Consider the following 22,500-nt stretch of genomic DNA (forward strand, 5'->3'; position numbering starts at 1 on the left):
GGCACACGCTGAGCGGCCCTATTCCAATGCGCCCGACAGTGATATGATCTAGCAAAACTGAAACTGACCCTCGTCGCCCCAAGAGCCAGGGGCGGACGAGGGGGGGGGGGGGTTTCTAGGGTTTCCGGACCCCCCCCCCCCCCAGCCAAAAAATAACAATATTTTTGTGTGTTTTTTTGGGTTGAGTTTCAATTTTTGGGGTATTAATCAGTGACAAAATCTGCTGCCTGAAACTGGTAATGATCATCCTCAGAATGCACCTGATTGCACCATTTTGCATCGTTTTTTTCAAAATTTTCCAGGGGGGCCTCCGGACCCCCCTAGCAAGCTAGGCGCTTCGCGCCGTCGGCTCGGCGCTTCGCACCTTCACACCCATATCTTCACAATATACTTTTGAAACCCCCCCCCCCCCCCCCCATTAAATGAACTGATCCGCCCCTGAGAGCTATACATTTCAGGTTGGGGGTTGTTATTATGTGACCACACATCAGGTGTATCTTAAAAATAAACGTTTGAGCGCTTAGTTACTACAAATAAAAACGGCTGTGTTTTGAGTGGGCATTCCAGACTACAGTTATTCTCATTGTGACGACTTTTTGCGCCAGTCATAATTTTTGTCCTACCTTTCGCCCCTGAGTGTTCAAGAAACACCAAGATTGAAACGCCGCCCACGGCAACACGCTTTACAAAACAACCAGCTTTCATATAGTCTTGAAATTTCAAGTGCGACGTGATCCTAGCGTCTTGCGCTGTCAAACGGGGTGGCAAAAAACTTGGGTAAAGATGGAGACACTTTTAACTGCATTATTTCGGATGCCGGGTGAGTTTTCCGGCGATGTCTTCGACCTAAAAAGCCTCGCTGCTGACAATGGGGCAAAAAAACAAGCCGGCGATAAATATTCAACGTGACACAAATTTTCTGCCCAGATTTGCGTTTTTGCCCCTTAAGTGAATCTCTTTCTGCCCCTTAACTGGCTTTGTTTCCTTACGGCGGGGGATTTGGAAGGACATGAAAGAGCGTGAGGAGTATGTTGAAAGCCCGAGCAGAGATGATGGGGTTGGTAAAGGCTCGTGTTTATCGTCTGTGAGTGCATGTATGTCTTTTAAAAGGTGCACAGGTGTATTTTGTCAATGTGAGTTGCTTTGCTTATTAAGTCACAACGGCATTTGCGTACGCATCTTAATAGTTCCCTTTTCTTCAATTTCTCAGCGTAAACGCGAAGCTATAATTTTCCTTTGGCAAATGATAATTTTAAAATTGCCTGTATAGATTACTTGCAAGTGCGTAGTATGTCTGCAGTGCCTAGAGAGATACAAAAGATCGGTTGATGGCTTTCATTTGAGAAGCTGCCACGTGGACTATGTGAAGGGTATTTCTAGTGCGAACAGTGTAATGAATTACTATGGCCAGAGCATATGATTACTGTATGACTGTGTACTACTTAGTTTGGGTGGGGTTTTTTTTATTAGAAAGGGGTGCAATAATGTTGTCGTGGTTGGTTTGTCCTTGATACTTGCAGGTGATTTTTACCAGAGCATCTATATGTTTTCTTGATTAGACTGTTATTTGGCCGAGACTGCTGTATTTTTTTTACACGGAGATGTATTGTAAAATATTATAACAAAAACAAAGTATGTACATGCATTGATTGACTCGGAAACGATAATCTTGTTTACCTTCTCTGTTTACACCCCTCTCTCTCTCTCTCTCTCTCTCTCTCTCTTTCCGCCTCTTTCTTTTCTATCTCTGTCTATCTGTCACTCTCTCTCTCTCTCTCTCTCTCTCTCTCTCTCTCTCTCTCTCTCTCTCTCTCTCTCTCTCTCTCCTCCCTCCCCTACCCCGTCTCTGCCGCCCCCATTGTATCGGAAGAGCACGAGTCTTCCACAACGACCGGTCTTCCACAATTTCGCGAAGAGAGAGAGCGAGATAAAAGAACAAGAGATTCTGTGAGTAAGTGCCCACTCCTTGTTGTCGTCGACTCCGTCACAAAATGCAGGTCTTTGGGTGCTGTCTTTGAAGAGGCCGTGTTCATGTTCTCTTTCCAGGTCCATTACAAACAAAGCCCTCTTCGCCTGCACGACTTTTGCCGCCCCAGCTATTAGCAACTCAACTGCTAATGCAATTAGTCCTAGCCCTAGTTCGTGTTGCTTTAATCTCTCCATCAAGCTAGCAGAGAGAGAGGGAAAGAGCGAGAGAGAGAAAGAGAGAGAGGGAGAGAGAGGAGAGAGAGAGAGAGAGAGAGAGAGAGAGAGACACACACACTGGCACACACACACACAGACAGGCAGAGACAGACAGAGAGAGACAGACAAAGGAAGACAAAGACAAAGAGTCGGAGGGAGACAGAATGACTGACATGCATAGAAACACAGCGACAGAGAGACACAGAAACTGACACAGCGACGTCGACGGATAAAAACAAAAAAGGGGGCGTGCATTGCGCAAAGGGAGAGAAATCAATGAAAGCAGGAGGGTGAGCGGACAACTCGTAAACTGTCAATGACAAGCCGTTCGCACGCGAGAGTTTTTTGTCCCACAGCCTTCGTAACCACACCCATCGCCCGTGGGTGGCGCGAAGGGCAGGTAGAACAGGTAAAACTGAACGGCGATACAGGTAATTGGTTGGAACTGATCGAACACGGAGGCACTTGTGCATGCGCTGCTGCTGCACCAGAACGGGTATACGGTTTAAATCAACACTGCACTTCAGCTTTGTCACGATCTGGAAGTGGTTTTTGTTTTGTTTTGATTTTTGTGTTTATTGTTGTGCATGTGTTTCTTGTTAGTCTCTTTTAATGTTACACGTCAGCTTGAAGACGTGCGGATGCGATTTTCTTTGTGAGAAAACGACATTATCGGGTGGTTGTTAATTGCAAAAAGTGTCTAGGCTGAGGCGTAGCAGTGTGATCGAAATGAAGTTATCAGAGAAATTAATAACTACCTTCTAGTCACGAAGGAAGCAGTCTCTTGTACACGTCAGCTTTAAGGTATGAAGGGCATGGAAGAGTTTTGTCTTTAACGAGAAAGAATATTGTCGGTTGGGTGTTAATTAGAAAAGTATATTAGCTAGGGTGTAGCATGTGGATCGAAAGTTATCAGAGAAATTAGTAACCATCTTTGTATATTTTTTATATTTATGTCACGAAGAAAGCAGTCGCTTGTACACGTCAGCTTAAAGGCATGACGAGCAGGGCCGTACCAAGTTCGTTTGAGGGGGGGGGGGGGTTCCAACTGAAGGCAGGGGTCCAAAGTCCACTTTTTTTTTTCTCTGAGAGGTACATTGGATGGCCAGGGGGGGGGGGGGGGTCCGGAACCCCCGGAACCCCCCCCCCCCCCCCAGATCCGGCCCTGACGAGGATGGAAGAGAGTTGTCTTTGAGAGAAAGAATATCAATTGTCGGGTTGTTGTTAATTAGACAAGTATATAAGCATGTGATCGAAAGGTTATTAGAGAAATTTTAATTTAATCTTAAAGCCAAGAAAGAAGTAGGCTCTTACGCATGTGCATTAAAGGCCATTGTTTGACTTGAATTGTATTGATACTGGTATTTAAGAAGTTTTTAATTTCACGTTTCTTGAATCATTTTCCGTCAAGAAACGTTAGGAAATAGTATGTGAGCACTTATTTTATGTTTCAACTTGTGCTTCTTTTATAAGTATGTTGTAGTGTTTTCGTGTGTGTGAATATGAATACAAATTTGTTTATACCAAGGATATTGCAAGCTTGGAACACAGACGCGGACACACGCAATATCAGACCATTTCATAATACCAAAAATTGTGCTTGGCGCCGGCAGTCCGCAACACGCCAAAGCGTATTTCAGTCGCCGGAAACTTTGCCGTCGTTTCGGCAGAATTGCCAGACTTCTTCCAGATCGCAAAAGACTGCCGACTTCTGACAATTGCCAAAAAAAGTATGGCCATTTTGGCAACTTTGAGAAAGGAAATCGATCCAACCAAATCCAAGCAATATTCCTGCATGGCCTGATCACTGGAGAAGCACATTGGCTTTTACATAGATAAAGTTTGTTGGTTTTCTTTGTTTTTTATATTTCATGGAGACTGAAATAATAAATTCTGTGTATACCTCAATACCCGCACACACGCATGCATACATGCATAGACGCGCGCGCCAGGTCGCCCTAACACATCTCTCTGCTGTAATCTTATACTAAATCAAAACATATTCACATCAATCGGGAAAAAAACAAGTTTAGATTGAAGCAGTTGGGGGTAAAGGTGTGCCTGGTACATGAACATGTTTAGGCTTGGATATCACAAAACTTGAATGAAATCACAGAAATACCATCATTCTCTATCTCTATCTCTGTCTCTGTCTCTGTCTCTCTCTCCCTATCTGTCTCTCTCTCTCTCTCTCTCTCTCTCTCTCTCTCTCTCTCACACACACACACACACACACTCACACACAACAGCACCGCAACTAGGTTTTCATGAGGAATCCCGCACGGTGTCTGGCAGTGATGTAAGTATTAGCGTTTCTCAGGTAAGATTTATAGTCGATGGGCTGGGTCTGTAAAGGTTGCACCTTTACAGGTAAGTGTATCAGATGCATAAGCGATGCAGCATTTAACTTGAAAACCTCATCTCCGGTTACCCTGGAGTCCTTTTTGCAAGATGCCTTGGCGTGTACGCTGATAGTAAAGCTGTCTGATATTTTTGTTTGACTGCTCCCCTCCCCCTTTTATGAGACGGCTGTGGTGAATCTAGAGGCAGACATTCAATATGATCAGAAACGGGGGGGGGGGGGGGGGTTCCTCGGTGTGCGTGTGTGTATGTGTGTGTGTGGGTGCGTGCGTGTGTGTGTATGTGTGTGTGCGGGTGCGTGCGTGTGTGTGTATGTGCGTGTGTGTGTATGAGTGTGTGTGTATGAGTGTGTGTGTATGAGTGTGTGTGTGTATGAGTGTATGTGTGGATGTGTGTGTGTGTGTGTGTGTTTGTGTTTTCTGTGGGGGGATGTTTTTCAGGCTTTGCACATAAAAGTCGTCCTGAAAAAGTCACTTGGTTCTTGAGAGCACACCTACAGCAATACGCTTATAGCGGTGTCACTTTCTGATATAGACACGACTGTAAGTTTACGCACGAGTCTGCGAAGAACATATACTTTTTCGTCGTATGCGATACTTGATGCCGTACTGTACGTATTTTGTTTGTTGTTTTGTAAACACTTCGAATGTGGATGATGAGCGCGTTAAACCTTAGTAGCGAGTGGGACACTTTCTCGGAAAGAAAATTGCCTTGAAGCGCATCCAATAAATACGATATCCTATGAATACAGAATATTCAAACATTTACGATATCCTATGAATCTGGTTTTGAGTTGTTAATAGTGTAAAATGGAATAGTTTTGTGAGAGAGCGATATTGTGGGAAACATTCAACGTACTTTACCTTGGTTACAGACATCAATGACTCTTTGCCAGCAGCAAACACAGCTTTACTCCTTTTAGAACGAGAAGAATATTGCCATTAAGAGTTAAGCCACGGGATTAATGGATGAGTTATAGAAGCTGATGGGAAGGAAGCTGAAAGGCAGTTTAAAACGTGTATCGTAATAAGTCATGTACAGAAAGATGATAAGTCGGCAGAAAGTTGCATGCCTTGTAATTGTTTTTCATGCCAATTGTTTTGATTTGTTTAGTTAAAACATTGTTCCACAAATCTACTGGCCCACAAAAGATCGCTCACAGTTGGGTTTTGTTAAACTTGAAATACAGACACATTATATTATTATTTGTCTTCAGAGAGAGTGGCAGGTCTGACCCTGAAGGGAACCCCCCGCGGGTTAGGGGGAGTCCCATATGGTTGGGACGAGAAAGAATTTACCCGATGCTCCCATGCATGTCGTAAGAGGCGACTAACGGATTCTGTTTCTCCTTTTACCCTTGTTAAGTGTTTCTTGTATAGAATATAGTCAATTTTTGTAAAGATTTTAGTCAAGCAGTATGTAAGAAATGTTAAGTCCTTTGTACTGGAAACTTGCATTCTCACAGTAAGGTAATATATTGTATACTACGTTGCAAGCCCCTGGAGCAAATTTTTGATTATTCCAGCGTCGCGGACGACGCTGGTATCTGCGGTCGGGAAGACTTTCCACGAATTTGCCTGCAGGGCGCCGCCATGTTTTCTGTGCTCGACTGCGAGCAGACCACAGGCACATTACACCCAAAATTCTTGTAGGCATAGACAGACGCAACATAGCATATACAGATAATAACACCCACAACACTTCAACTGCATATGAAAGGAATAAAAATAAATCCGCAAATCAGTCGCGCACAAAAGTCAAAACACCAGAAAGAAAAACAAGGAGTACCAAAGCGGCGTGCACTGAGAAACTAAACTGACTCGGAGACTGAGAAGAAACATTTATCACACGATGTGGATAGCAAACATTAAAATAAAACAGATAAGTCAAGCAAAAAATAAACACAAATATCGAAAACACAATAAACAAAGGTAAAGAAAACAAAAAGAGATGCTTGCCGACAGTCAGTGTGTGTGTGCGTGGTTTGCCGTGTGCGTCAGCGGGGGGTGTGTGTGTGTGTGGGTGTGTGTGTGTGTGTGTGTGCGTGCGCGTGCATGCGTGCGTAGGCTACGTTCTTGCGTGTGTGCGTTCGAATGAGAAAGAAGAGAGAGAGAGGATTGAACAATGAGGTCACCTTCTCTGTCACATGAATACATATACACACACTGAAGGCTACTTCGGACACGAACACTTGCCAACAACTGTGGTTGGACATGCTTTTGAAATGTAATATTTTTTCGACATGATTTCTGGACATACGAATCCCGCTGTGTTGCCTACTGATGTTGCGAATGATGAAGGTTTTGAGTTGACTGACCTTGAGGAGGGATTGCATCAGGCGTTTATCGTCTCAAATTATATCCTTGCTACTTTTCAGGAGTCAACTATTGCCATTCATGGTAACTTGGATAGTCAATGTTTTTATTTGTTTGATTCCCATCAAAGAAACAGAAATGGTAACCATTCTTCAAATGGCGCTGCAGTTTTGATGTCATCAAGTTAATTCCTTTGCAGAATTGATTGATTTTCTCAAAAGCCATTATCAATGTGTTTATCAATTAACACCTGTTCATTTCTGTCCAACTGCAATGCAAACTCAATGTGGAGGAAACAAGGATTCATTACAAACAAGTCATCCCTGTACATCAACAGATTTATGTACCTCAATCAATACTGCTAGTATGAGTGACAGGAATCTAAAAGAAAAAAACAACCAAACGCAAATGTACTACTACTTCTACGACTCGTTTGAATGTAAAACAGAAATGTAACACTATCTGTGACAATGACGGTTCTACGACTCGTTTGAAGGACAGTATAGATCGAACCTTAACCCACAACTACGACAATTTGTGTCAGACTTTTTTGAACAGGAAAATATGCCTCTGTTCAACAGTAACCAAAACATGGAAGATGTTTTTGAAACTTTACAGAAATGTAACACTAGCCTATCTGTGACAATGTTGCTTTTGAATTGAACCCACATTTGTTGAACAGGAGAGAATGTTCCTGTTCAACAGTGTCCAAAACACTGAATCTGACGTTTTTGAATCTTTTCTGTCATCTAACTGAATCTGACGTTTTTGAATCTTTTCTGTCATCTAACCCAATTGCTCATGACTTCATCGATCTTGAACATGCCTACTTTTCAAAGAAAGACAGACAAAAGCGAAATCTGCATGTTAGCCATCTGCCTGAAATGGTCAATGCACTTTTGTAAAATTGTCACAGCTGTAATGCACTTTTGTGAAATGGTCAGTGCTGTTGTGCACTTATGCAAAACTTGGTGCTGTGCTGTTAACATTTGAACAAAATGCATTTTGTTCAAATGTTTAGTGCAACTTGCTACTATATAATCGCTGTATGCGCTTTGTGGTAATAATGCACTGTTGTGAAAAGTTTGCGCTAAATGTTGGCACTATGCATCATTGTTGGAGCACCCTCCTGTAGATGCACCATGCTGAAAAATGTACTTATGAATCAAGCATTGACTGAAATAAACAATTTATATATCCAGCACAACATGCAATTCATTAACTTTTGACCCTAACCTTTAACACTTCCCAAAATAAATCTTTGGTGGACATTGCATCGACGCTGTTCATTTTGAATGAACATTTTTCTTGGTGCTTTTGTGAACAAGAAACAATTGACAAGTGGCTCTATCCCATCTCCCCCCTTCCCCCGTCGCGATATAACCTTCGTGGTTGAAAAAGACGTTAAACACCAAATAAAGAAAGAAAGAAAGAAAGACCATGAAGGCGAGTGGATGATAGTAGGAAGGAGGGGGGGGGTGTGATGAAGGGATTAACGTTTCCATATTTCATGGCAAACTCAGTCATGTTGGACGCACAGCTTAAAGCTTAAAGCCCTCTGTTGCCGTTTTGATGTTGTTTGCTTGCAGCGTTCCCGGTTACATGTGTTTCTCTGTTGCACCAAACACTGCCACTGCTATCTGGTCTGATGAGAAGTGATACCAAAATAACAGACAATGGCAAATAGCAATCGCACACGCTGTGATTTGGGAGGGAGGCGGCTTGAGGGCTGTGGGCGGGCAGGCATGGGTTTAAAAAGTAGGCTGCAATTTGCTCGTTCATAATGCTTCTTATTCTGTGCATTGGTGTTGTTTACTTTCATCATTTTTGAGTTTAACTCTTGAGTGAACCACGAAAATCACACACACACACACACACACACACACACACACACACACACACACACACACACACACACACACACAGACACACACACAGACACAGACACACACACACAGACACAGACACACACACACACATACACACGCCCGCACACAGACACACACACACACATACACACACACGCACGCACGCACATACACACACATACGCGCGCACACACACACACACACACAGCGCACACACACACACACACACACACACACACAGCGCGCACACACATACATACACACACAAACACTCATTGGTATTGTATTTTCCAAGAAAAATAGCAACTGTTGAAATCAAAACCCTTCAATGATATCCTGCTTGAACAGCCATTCTGTGTACGTATGTCAGAAAGTGTACGCCTCAATGCGCTTACATTATTACAGTGACGTGTGAAGGCTATCTCTACCTGTAATTGCATTTCGCAGTGCCATGTGACTAGACTAACATGCACACAGATCATGCTGATTCATTATACTCTTCTCTTTGTCGTTTTCCATTATTTTTGTTTTTCGCGGTTTACTGAACACCTGTTGCAAGAGTGGTTTTTGTACATACAATTTATTGCGTACAAGTCCGTTTGCAAATTAATAACAAGCACGTTTCAGAAGCCAATACGCATCTTTTGTTTATTTGCATATATTTGTTTTTGCCTTAGTACAACCCTGATTTCTTTCGTCTGTCATAAAAAAAAACCCACATAAGTGGATGCAATGACTATTTTCTGTAACAAAAACGAACAATGTGACAATAATAACAGAAAACACTAACTCAGAACAGTGTAATAGAACGTCTTGATAATAAGATGCCCAGTTTGAGATGAGAATACAAACTCCATGCAGGTATTAATCGATGCTCTAGTAAGGTGCAAGGCATCAAGGGGTAATTGAGGTTGAGGTGTATGTTTGGGTCGACACTCAAATCATGCACCTAGTTTGGTCAAACTAACTATACTAGGTTATGAGCCGTTCTCCCAATGTCATCGAAACACTCAGAATCAAAATGGTATCAGACGGGCGCTGTGGCGGGGTGGTAAGACGTCGGCCTCTTAATCGGAAGGTCGAGGGTTCGAATCCCGGTCGCGGCCGCCTGGTGGGTTAAGTGTGGAGATTTTTCCGATCTCCCAGGTCAACTTATGTGCAGACCTGCTAGTGGCTTATCCCCCTTCGTGTGCACACGCAAGCACAAGACCAAGTGCGCACGGAAAAGATCCTGTAATCCATCTCAGAGTTCGGTGGGTTATAGAAACACGAAAATATCCAGCATGCTTCCTCCGAAAGCGGCATATGGCTGCCTTAATGGCGGGGTAAAAACGGTCATACACGTAAAATTCCACTCGTGCAAAAAACACGAGTGTACGTGGGAGTTTCAGCCCACGAACGCAGAAGAAGAAGAAAAATGGTATCAAAAGAAAGCTTACGTTATTTGAAACTCAACAATGTCAACATGGAAGAAAATTGGTCCAGGAACGAGACACACGAACCTCGAGAAAATATGTGATGCCAACACTTGCACAACCTTGTGAAGACCGTAAAAGTAATTTCCTACATATATGACTAAGTCGCCGAGATAAACGTTCTTGAAAGTCTGTCACTTCCGCTGATGACACACATTAAGAAACCGCAACACGGTGGCCTAGTGGTAAGGCGTCCGCCCAGTGAGTGGGAGGTCGTGGGTGCGAACCCGGCCGGCCGGGTCATACCTAAGACTTTAAAATTGGTAATCTAGTGGCTGCTCCGCCTGGCGTCTGGCATTATGGGGTTAGTGCTAGGACTGGTTGGTCCGGTGTCAGAATAATGTGACTGGGTGAGACATGAAGCCTGTGCTGCGACTTCTGTCTTGTGTGTGGCGCACGTTAAATGTCAATGCAGCACCGCCCTGATATCACCCTTCGTGGTGGACTGGGAGTTAAGCAAACAAACAAACAAACAAACAAACACATTAAGAAGTGACAGCTAGTTGATAGCTAGTTGATAGCTAGTTGATAGATAGTTGATAACTAGTTGATAGCTAGTTGATAGCTAGTTGACAGCTAGTTGATAGCTAGTTGATAGTTAGTTGATAGCTAGTTAACAGCTAGTTGATAGCTAGTTGATAGCTAGTTGACAGCTAGTTGATAGCTAGTTGACAGCTAGTTGATAGCTAGTTGATTGTTTGCTGTCTAGTGTACTTGACCGAAGGCTATACAATTTTAGACTACTAGGAGTAAAACCTTATTACCACCGTACTTTTCACAAACATAAACGTCTTCTCTCATTTGTACGTGTGTGTTTTTGTGGGGGTTTTTTTCTTTCAAAAAGCCACACGTATTGTGCATCTGTGTCTGTTTTCAGTGTAAAGATATCTTGCTGCGACATCACGTGCCAATCTCTCGAATCAGGGTACCACCAAAATGTATTATTCCTCCCTGAAAAGGTGGAAGGTTACTTTTGCACATAGGAAATTCGATTCATCAAACCCTGCGTGGGTCTACTTATTGTAACCTTGCGCGGGTCTACGTGCGCCAAAAAAACCAGGCGACTGATGATGTAAACTGCTTTCTGTACAAATTCGAAACAAACAACGAAACGAAGCCAAGCATTGCCAAGCAGTATGCGACACGGTCACACAGTGATGCTGTTGACCAGAAGCAGACAATTAAAAGAACAGAGGTCGATCGTCGCACTGTCTACAAGCAAGATCGCATTGTCTCCCGCAGATATCAGTGACAGTGGAGGATGAGAGCTTTTCACTGTATTCCGCAAAGAGAGAGAGAGCAAGCCACAGAGAAACAGACTAACACAGACAGACAGAAGGACACACACACACACACTGGCACAGCCACACACAAACGCGCGCGCACAAAAACACACATGCACGCACGCACGCACGCACGCACGCACACGAATCGCAAGTGAGACACACACAGTCTCACAGAGGGACACACAGAGAGAGACAGAGAGAGACAAAGACAGAGAGAGAGACAGAGAAAGAAAGACAGACACCGAAATAATGACCGACAGAAAGAAAGACAGACAGACACAAAGACCGACAAACACCATGACCGACAGAAAGAAAGACAGACAGACACACACAAAGACCGACAAACACCATGACCGACAGAAAGCAAGACAGACAGACACAAGGACCGACAAACACCATGACCGACAGAAAGAAAGACAGACAGACACAAAGACCGACAAACACAATGACCGACAGAAAGAAAGACAGACAGACACAAAGACCGACAAACACCATGACCGACAGAAAGCAAGACAGACAGACACAAGGACCGACAAACACCATGACCGACAGAAAGAAAGACAGACAGACACAAAGACCGACAAACACCATGACCGACAGAAAGCAAGACAGACAGACACAAGGACCGACAAACACCATGACCGACAGAAAGAAAGACAGACAGACACAAGGACCGACAAACACCATGACCGACAGAAAGAAAGACAGACAGACACAAAGACCGACAAACACCATGACCGACAGAAAGCAAGACAGACAGACACAAGGACCGACAAACACCATGACCGACAGAAAGAAAGACAGACAGACACATAGACCGAAAAACACCATGACCGACAGAAAGCAAGACAGACAGACACAAGGACCGACAAACACCATGACCGACAGAAAGAAAGACAGACAGACACAAAGACCGACAAACACCATGACCGACAGAAAGCAAGACAGACAGACACAAGGACCGACAAACACCATGACCGACAGAAAGCAAGACAGACAGACACAAGGACCGACAAACACCATGACCGACAGAAAGAAAGACAGACAGACACAAAGACCGACAAACACCATGACCGACAGAAAGCAAGACAGACAGACACAAGGACCGACAAACACCATGACCGACAGAAAGAAAGACAGACAGACACATAGACCGAAAAACACCATGACCGACAGAAAGAAAGACAGACAGACACAAGGACCGACAAACACCATGACCGACAGAAAGAAAGACAGACAGACACAAAGACCGACAAACACCATGACCGACAGAAAGAAAGACAGACAGACACAAGGACCGACAAACACCATGACCGACAGAAAGAAAGACACAAAGACCGACAAACACCATGACCGACAGAAAGAAAGACACAAAGACCGACAAACACCATGACCGACAGAAAGAAAGACAGACAGACACAAGGACCGACAAACACCATGACCGACAGAAAAAAAGACAGTCAGACAGAAAAAAACGATAGACAGACTGACAGACAGACTGAGAGAATGAAAGAAAAAGAAAGAAAAAACAGACGGACAGACAGAAACAAAGGAACAAAGAAAGAAACAATTACAGAAAAAACGTAGAAAATGTACAACAACAATAAAATAATTTAAAGCAAAGGGAAAAAAATAGAGGGAAACTTACTTCCAAAGATCCGACCAGAAGGACGTGGAGGAGTACTCCTTGGATTGCCATTTCGTTTTTTTAGTGTTTTTTTGTCGACCTTATAAAAAGAATTCAAGCAAAGAAAAATGTAAGTGGCTCTATCCCATCTCCCCCCTTTCCCCGTCGCGATAAAACCTTGAACGGTTGAAAACGACGTTAAACACCAAATAAAGAAAGAAAGAAAAATGTCACTCAAGCAGACACTTGAATCAACATTGAAAGGCAAGCGTACACAAGTAAAATACAAAACACGACAAAAGTTTGCCAAGTGTTGCGTGATGGGATTATTTATTTTTAGCCTTGAACTGGCGTGTCCTTACTTCTTCTTTCTTTTTTTCACCAAGTATTTTCGACAGTTCACATCTTGGTGTCAATGAATCCAAAAGATTAGACATTGCAGAGGATTAATTGGACCGAAATATATCTCGACCAAATTTGGAATCGGTAGGGAAGGGGGAACAATTCCGCATTGCTGTCTTTCTCACATTTTTAATCGTCGGGTTTTTTGTTGGTTTTTTTTGGGTTTTTTTCTACACTGAAAAGATCTTTGGAGGAGCAAATTTTAACGTATGAAGAGATGCTGCAAGTTAAAGTCTTTATGCAAGTGTCGACTTGGTGTGCCAGATATATTTTTATGTCAGGGACCTTGTTTTGTATAACAGTGTTGTTAACCCGTGATTTGTAAAAATGTAAAAACATTTTACAAATCACGTCGAACCTAAAACCACGATTTGTACAAATGTAAAAATGTTAAAATATCGCATTCCACAAAGTAATGCATGCCTTTTATTATTATTAATTTTTCTTGTTTAGAGCCTCTACGCTGAGTGGTGGGGGTGGTTTTAGTTCCACGTCCCATTTTGGTGCAATCCCATTTTGCTGCCGTCCCATTTTTTTCCCCATCCCATTTTCGCGACATTTCACAAGCCAAGCGACATTTTACTAACATGTCATAACAATAGCGCGACATCCCATTTTGACACCATATCCCATTTGGCCGCCATGCCGTTTCACCGCATTCCATTTCGCCCCCATCCCATTGTCGCGACATTTCACAAGCCAAGCGTCATTTTACTACCGTGTCATAACAATAGCGCGACATCCCATTTTGACACCATCCCATTTGGCTGCCATCCCATTTTTATATTTAGTCAAGTTTTGACTAAATATTTTAACATCGAGGGGGAATCGAAACGAGGGTCGTGGTGTATGTGCGTGTGTGTGTGTGTGTGTGTGTGTGTCTGTGTGTGTGTGTGTGTGTGTGTGTGTGTGTGTGTGTGTGTGTGTGTGTGTGTGTAGAGCGATTCAGACTAAACTACTGGACCGATCTTTATGAAATTTGACATGAGAGTTCCTGGGTATGAAATCCCCGAACGTTTTTTTCATTTTTTTGATAAATGTCTTTGATGACGTCATATCCGGCTTTTCGTGAAAGTTGAGGCGGCACTGTCACGCCCTCATTTTTCAACCAAATTGGTTGAAATTTTGGTCAAGTAATCTTCGACGAAGCCCGGACTTTGGTATTGCATTTCAGCTTGGTGGCTTAAAAATTAATTAATGACTTTGGTCATTAAAAATCTGAAAATTGTAAAAAAAAATAAAAATTTATAAAACGATCCCAATTTACGTTTATCTTATTCTCCATCATTTGCTGATTCCAAAAACATATAAATATGTTATATTCGGATTAAAAACAAGCTCTGAAAATTAAATATATAAAAATTATTATCAACATTTTTTTTTCGAAATCAATTTAAAAACACTTTCATCTTATTCCTTGTCGGTTCCTGATTCCAAAAACATATACATATGATATGTTTGGATTAAAAACACGCTCAGAAAGTTAAAACGAAGAGAGGTACAGAAAAGCGTGCTATCCTTCTTAGCGCAAGTACTACCCCGCTCTTCTTGTCAATTTCACTGCCTTTGCCGTGCGCGGTGGACTGACGATGCTACGGTCTTGCTGCGTTGCATTGCGTTCAGTTTCATTCTGTGAGTTCGACAGCTACTTGACTAAATATTGTATTTTCGCCTTACGCGACTTGTTATATTTAGTCAAGTTTTGACTAAATATTTTAACATCGAGGGGGAATCGAAACGAGGGTCGTGGTGTATGTGCGTGTGTGTGTGTGTGTGTGTGTGTGTGTGTGTGTGTGTGTGTGTCTGTCTGTCTGTGTGTGTGTGTGTGTGTAGAGCGATTCAGACTAAACTACTGGACCGATCTTTATGAAATTTGACATGAGAGTTCCTGGGTATGAAATCCCCGAACGTTTTTTTCATTTTTTTGATAAATGTCTTTGATGACGTCATATCCGGCTTTTCGTGAAAGTTGAGGCGGCACTGTCACGCCCTCATTTTTCAACCAAATTGGTTGAAATTTTGGTCAAGTAATCTTCGACGAAGCCCGGACTTTGGTATTGCATTTCAGCTTGGTGGCTTAAAAATTAATTAATGACTTTGGTCATTAAAAATCTGAAAATTGTAAAAAAAAATAAAAATTTATAAAACGATCCCAATTTACGTTTATCTTATTCTCCATCATTTGCTGATTCCAAAAACATATAAATATGTTATATTCGGATTAAAAACAAGCTCTGAAAATTAAATATATAAAAATTATTATCAACATTTTTTTTTCGAAATCAATTTAAAAACACTTTCATCTTATTCCTTGTCGGTTCCTGATTCCAAAAACATATACATATGATATGTTTGGATTAAAAACACGCTCAGAAAGTTAAAACGAAGAGAGGTACAGAAAAGCGTGCTATCCTTCTTAGCGCAAGTACTACCCCGCTCTTCTTGTCAATTTCACTGCCTTTGCCGTGCGCGGTGGACTGACGATGCTACGGTCTTGCTGCGTTGCATTGCGTTCAGTTTCATTCTGTGAGTTCGACAGCTACTTGACTAAATATTGTATTTTCGCCTTACGCGACTTGTTATATTTAGTCAAGTTTTGACTAAATATTTTAACATCGAGGGGGAATCGAAACGAGGGTCGTGGTGTATGTGCGTGTGTGTGTGTGTGTGTGTGTGTGTGTGTGTGTGTGTGTGTGTGTGTGTGTCTGTCTGTCTGTGTGTGTGTGTGTGTGTAGAGCGATTCAGACTAAACTACTGGACCGATCTTTATGAAATTTGACATGAGAGTTCCTGGGTATGAAATCCCCGAACGTTTTTTTCATTTTTTTGATAAATGTCTTTGATGACGTCATATCCGGCTTTTCGTGAAAGTTGAGGCGGCACTGTCACGCCCTCATTTTTCAACCAAATTGGTTGAAATTTTGGTCAAGTAATCTTCGACAAAGCCCGGACTTCGGTATTGCATTTCAGCTTGGTGGCTTAAAAATTAATTAATGACTTTGGTCATTAAAAATCTGAAAATTGTAAAAAAAAATTAAAATTTATAAAACGATCCAAATTTACGTTTATCGTATTCTCCATCATTTGCTGATTCCAAAAACATATAAATATGTTATATTCGGATTAAAAACAAGCTCTGAAAATTAAATATATAAAAATTATTATCAAAATTAAATTGTCCAAATCAATTTAAAAACAATTTCATCTTATTCCTTGTCGGTTTCTGATTCCAAAAACATATACATATGATATGTTTGGATTAAAAACACGCTCAGAAAGTTAAAACAAAGAGAGGTACAGAAAAGCGTGCTATCCTTCTTAGCGCAACTACTACCCCGCTCTTCTTGTCAATTTCACTGCCTTTGCCATGAGCGGTGGACTGACGATGCTACGAGTATACGGTCTTGCTGAAAAATGGCATTGCGTTCAGTTTCATTCTGTGAGTTCGACAGCTACTTGACTAAATATTGTATTTTCGCCTTACGCAACTTGTTTACATTTAGTCAAGTTTTGACTAAATGTTTTATCATAGAGGGGGAATCGAGACGAGGGTCGTGGTGTATGTGTGTGTGTGTGTGTGTGTGTGTGTGTGTGTGTGTGTGTGTGTCTGTCTGTGCGTGTGTGTGTGTAGAGCGATTCAGACTAAACTACTGGACCGATCTTTATGAAATTTTACATGAGAGTTCCTGGGAATGATATCCCCGGATGATTTTTTTTTTCGATAAATACTTTTGATGACGTCATATCCGGCTTTTTGTAAAAGTTGAGGCGGCACTGTCACACCCTCATTTTTCAATCAAATTGATTGAAATTTTGACCAAGCAATCTTCGACAAAGGCCGGGGTTTGGTATTGCATTTCAGCTTGGTGGCTTAAAAACTAATGAGTGAGTTTGGTCATTAAAAATCGGAAACTTGCAATTAAAATTATTTTGTTATTAAACGATCCAAAAACAATTTCATCTTATTCTTCGTCATTTTCTGATTCCGAAAACATGTACATATATTATATTTGGATTAAAAACTAGCTCTGAAAATTAAAAATATAAAAATTATGATCAAAATTAAATTTCCGAAATCGATTTAAAAACAATTTTATCTTATTCCTTGTCGGTTCCTGATTCCAAAAACATATAGATATGATATGTTTGGATTAAAAACACGCTCAGAAAGTTAAAACGAAGAGAGGCACAGAAAAGCGTGCTATGCAGCACAGCGAAACCACTACCGCGCTAAACAGGCTCGTCAGTTTCACTCCGTTTTGCACAAGCGGCGGACTACGGTCATTGTAAAAAAAATGCAGTGCGTTCAGTTTCATTCTTTGAGTTTCACAGCTTGACTAAATGTAGTAATTTCGCCTTACGCGACTTGTTATTTATTCTTCTTGCCAAGCCTCACTATACTACTATACTACGTTATTCAACTAGGAAGACATTCCGTTTACGCCAAATCCCATTTTTGCCACAATCCAAAATGTCGCGAAATAGGGATGGCGGCGAAATGGGATGACAGCAAAACGGCATGGCGACAAAATGGAATGTGGCGCTAGAGGTATGACACGGTGGTAAAATGACACTTGGCCTGTGAAATGTCGCGAAAATGGGATGGAGGCAAAATGGGATAACGGCGAAACGGGATTGCGCCAAAATGAGATGTGGAGCTAATGATACATGACATGGTGGTAAAATAACACTTGGCCTGTAAAATGTCGCGAAAATGGGACGGGGGCGAAATGGGCTAACGGCGAAACGGTATTGCGCCAAAATGGGATGTGGAGCTAATGGTACGTGATATGGTGGTAAAATGACACTTGGCCTGAGAAATGTCGCCAAAATGGGATGGGGGCGAATTGGGATAACGGCGAAACGGGACTAATAGATCCCTTGACTTTGGGGTTGTGCGACTCTGTCACTGCTAGCTTTTCACTGGGAGGAAGCGACCGGAATTTCCCAACGATGGGACATCCTAGTAATGAAAAAAAAAATGAACAAAAAATCTTAAAATTAACAGAGTCCAAAAGTCAAGGGATTTCGTTTTTGTCCCTTGACTTTGGAGATGACAAGAAAATATCGGGCGCAAAAACGTGATTTGTAAAAAAATTTACAAATCACGGGGCGCCCCCCCGCGATTTGTAACAAATCGCGAGGCGCGCCCCGCGATTTGTAAATTTTTTTTACATTTTTACAAATCACGGGTTAATAAGTGTGCTCTCTGTGGAACTGTGGAATATTGCTAACTATTGAAGCACGTGTTTATAATGCAGCTGTCTCGGAAAACGTAGTACGGTTTTGCGTGTTTGAAACCTCTACTTCTTCTTTTGTAAACTGCTTCAAAGAAAGTTCTACTAAAGGATCGAAAAATATGTACTAGAAAAAAAGTTACTCAACGCGCAAGTTTAAACCTCCATTCCAGCCACATTACAAATTAATTAATACAACTTGTCAGCGACTTATAATATTGATAATAATAACTGGACATTATTAAGTGCCTAACCTATGGCTCTAGGCCCTTTACAAAAGAACATATACAGATAAGAACAATTAAATGTACAACCTACATAAAACAATTAACCATACGGACAAAAATCCCCACATGTACTGTTCACACAATATTCATATATGCTATACACACTACATATACAGATTGTGCAGCTGATTTTATTTTTTATATATTTTTGTATGACAAAGCAAGCATTCCTTCTCGTGTTAGCAATCGTGTACACCACCTCAGATCTGCCCAGGATTTCACAGTGAATACAAGTGTCCATCCACACTGAGTACTTTCCGTGTAAACAGTTTTGACTCTCTGTCTCAGTTCTGGCCAGGATTTTACAGTGAATAAAAGTGTCCATCCACACTGAGTACTTTCCGTGTAAACAATTTTGACTCTCTGTCTCAGTTCCGGCCAGGATTTCACAGTGAATGAAAGTGTCCATCCACACTGAGTACTTTCCGTGTAAACAGTTTTGACTCTCTGTCTCAGTTCTGGCCAGGATTTTACAGTGAATAAAAGTGTCCATCCACACTGAGTACTTTCCGTGTAAACAGTGTTGACTCTCCATCTCAGTTCTGGCCAGGATTTCACAATGAATACAAGTGTCCATCCACACTGAGTACTTTCCGTGTAAACAGTTTTGACTCTCTGTCTCAGTTCTGGCCAGGATTTTACAGTGAATGAAAGTGTCCATCCACACTGAGTACTTTCCGTGTAAACAGTTTTGACTCTGTCTCAGTTCTGCCCAGGATTTCACAGTGAATAAAAGTGTCCATCCACACTGAGTACTTTCCGTGTAAACAGTTTTGACTCCCCGTCTCAATTCTGGCCAGGATTTTACAGTGAATGAAAGTGTCCATCCACACTTAGTACTTTCCATGTAAACAGTTTTAACTCTCTGTCTCAGTTCTGGCCAGGATTTTACAGTGAATACAAGTGTCCATCCACACTGAGTACTTTCCGTGTAAACAGTGTTGACTCTCCATCTCAGTTCTGGCCAGGATTTCACAGCGAATACAAGTGTCCATCCACACTGAGTACTTTCTGTGTAAACAGTTTTGACTCTCTGTCTCAGTTCTGGCCAGGATTTTACAGTAAATACAAGTGTCCATCCACACTGAGTACTTTCCGTGTAAACAGTGTTGACTCTCCATCTCAGTTCTGGCCAGGATTTCACAGTGAATGAAAATGTCCATCCACACTGAGTACTTTCCGTGTAAACAGTTTTGACTCTCTGTCTCTGTTCTGGCCAGGATTTCACAGTGAGTGAAAGTGTCCATCCACACTGAGTACTTTCCGTGTAAATAGAGAGACAGAGAAGTTTTGACTCTCTGTCTCAGTTCTGGCCAGGATTTTACAATGAATACAAGTGTCCATCCACACTGAGTACTTTCCGTGTAAACAGTTTTGACTCTCCGTCTCAGTTCTGGCCAGGATTTCACAGTGAATGAAAGTGTCCATCCACACTGAGTACTTTCCGTGTGAACAGTTTTGACTCTCCGTCTCAATTCTGGCCAGGATTTCACAGTGAATGAAAGTGTCCATCCACACTGAGTACTTTCCGTGTAAACAGTGTTGACTCTCCATCTCAGTTCTGGCCAGGATTTCACAGTGAATGAAAGTGTCCATCCACACTGAGTACTTTCCGTGTAAACAGTTTTGACTCTCTGTCTCAGTTCTGGCCAGGATTTTACAGTGAATACAAGTGTCCATCCACTTTGAGCACTTTCCGTGTAAACAGTTTTGACTCCCCGTCTCAATTCTTGCCAGGATTTTACAGTGATAACAAGTGTCCATCCACACTGAGTACTTTCCGTGTAAACAATTCTGACTCTCCATCTCAGACCTGGCCAGGATTTGACATCCATGGGTAAGACCGTTCATCCACCTGGACACACACCAAACATCAGCATCCTGGCTGTTTCTTGTGCAGGCTTTTGGTTTTATTTTTGGATTGACACGGGTGTCACTTATGGAATTAATTAGGGGAGAGAGAGAGAAAGAGAGAGAGAGAGAGAGATAATGAGAGGGAGAGAGAGAGGGGGAGAGAGAGAGAAAGAGAGAGAAAGAAAAAAGAGAGAGAGAGGGAGAGAGAGAGAGAAAGAGAGAGAGAGAGAGTCTGAAGACCTTCACCAGGCATGTTAACAACTTTGCACCACTGCTAATAATTCATCTACGGGGAATAATGTATCATGTTAATAATGTTCATCAGACTATCATACGTCCCCCTGTGGGTAGAGGGCATCCAGACTGTTCACGTTTGGTATGTGTACAAGTGGAGGAACGGTCTATATCCATGGATGCAAAAACCTGGCCAGAACTGAGACGGGGAGTCACAATCGTTTACACGGAAAGGGCTGTGCCCTTAAGAATGATGTTTCCAGGGTCGGGTGGCTCTACAATGTCAGCTCAAGTTGATCTTCAGCACGTGTCAAGGGGAAACAACATGACAGAGGTCAAATTGACACAGGCCTGGTTAAAAAGTCTTAGCTTGTGTCAGATCCCAGATAGCTTAGCGCATGCAGTCATTTGTTGCAAATTAAGACAACCCGAAGGGCGGAAATGAGTTTGTCAAAAAAGCAAAATTTGTTGCAATACCCGGCTGTTGTGTCAACAACAAAAAGCAACAGTATTGTTACAACTTTACACTTAATAAAGACTGATAACAAGATGCAAATATCGGTACCGGCACGGTTGGCCTAGTGGTAAGGCGTCCGCCCCGTGATCAGGAGGTCGTGGGTTCGAACCCCGGCCGGGTCATACCTAAGACTTTAAAATTGGCAATCTAGTGGCTGCTCCGCCCGGCGTCTGGCATTATGGGGTTAGTGCTAGGACTGGTTGGTCCGGTGTCAGAATAATATGACTGGGTGAGACATGAAGACTTCTGTCTTGTGTGTGGCGCACGTTTGGTCGGCTGGGCGTTAAACAAACAAATGCAAATATCGGTGAAGTCATGCGTCTCTGCCCTCGCAATGTGACTGAACGTATTTCTCGTATGACTGCATTGAACGCCGAAATTGGCTTTTTACTCGGTAGAGTCTACCCGGGTATCCTTCCACAATCTGCCGCATTTGATTGGCTCTTTTGACATTACCGGTCTGTCTTCCATACGGTGACCCCCATTTTAAGATCCGCGGATTAAAGACTTTCCCGCATTTAAGCCACTGCTTTTCCAAATGTTCGTTGCATAATGTTTGTATATCTACCTCCATTTTAAGACTCTAACTTCCTGTTATGATTTGTCTTTTTCCAGATCGTTGGCCGTCTTGAAACTGTAATCGGTTCTGATACATCGATATCGTAAACAGGCGGTCCTATCTGACCCACTCCATCACTTTGAGCTTATAGGCAATAAAATCTTTAAGTCTTCGTGCCATGAGAAAAATACAGGGTGGAAAAACAAACAAAAACTGAGGAGACAAACAAATTATTGCTCGTTGATTACTGAAATAGGTTGTGATGTTTTTCCTTGTGTTGTGGTATGTGGGGGA

General features: G+C 42.2%; 1 protein-coding gene across 2 annotated transcripts in view; it reads right to left on the minus strand.

Moving 5' to 3' along the window:
- Positions 1 to 22,500, minus strand: part of LOC138959133 (small ribosomal subunit protein eS24-like) — a 434,279-nt gene that overhangs the window by 279,849 nt on the left and 131,930 nt on the right. Inside the window, exon 5 of one of the 2 annotated variants that reach the window (XM_070330498.1) lies at positions 5,407 to 5,416. The exons of the other annotated variant lie outside the window; for it this stretch is intronic. Within the exon in view, the coding sequence (XP_070186599.1) occupies positions 5,414 to 5,416 (3 nt within the window). The 3' untranslated portion in view covers positions 5,407 to 5,413. Of the gene's footprint in view, positions 1 to 5,406; positions 5,417 to 22,500 lie in introns of those variants that run through there. 2 annotated transcript variants of the gene reach the window in all.

This window comes from Littorina saxatilis, linkage group LG2 (genome assembly GCF_037325665.1).
Source record: "Littorina saxatilis isolate snail1 linkage group LG2, US_GU_Lsax_2.0, whole genome shotgun sequence".
Taxonomy (NCBI): domain Eukaryota; kingdom Metazoa; phylum Mollusca; class Gastropoda; order Littorinimorpha; family Littorinidae; genus Littorina; species Littorina saxatilis.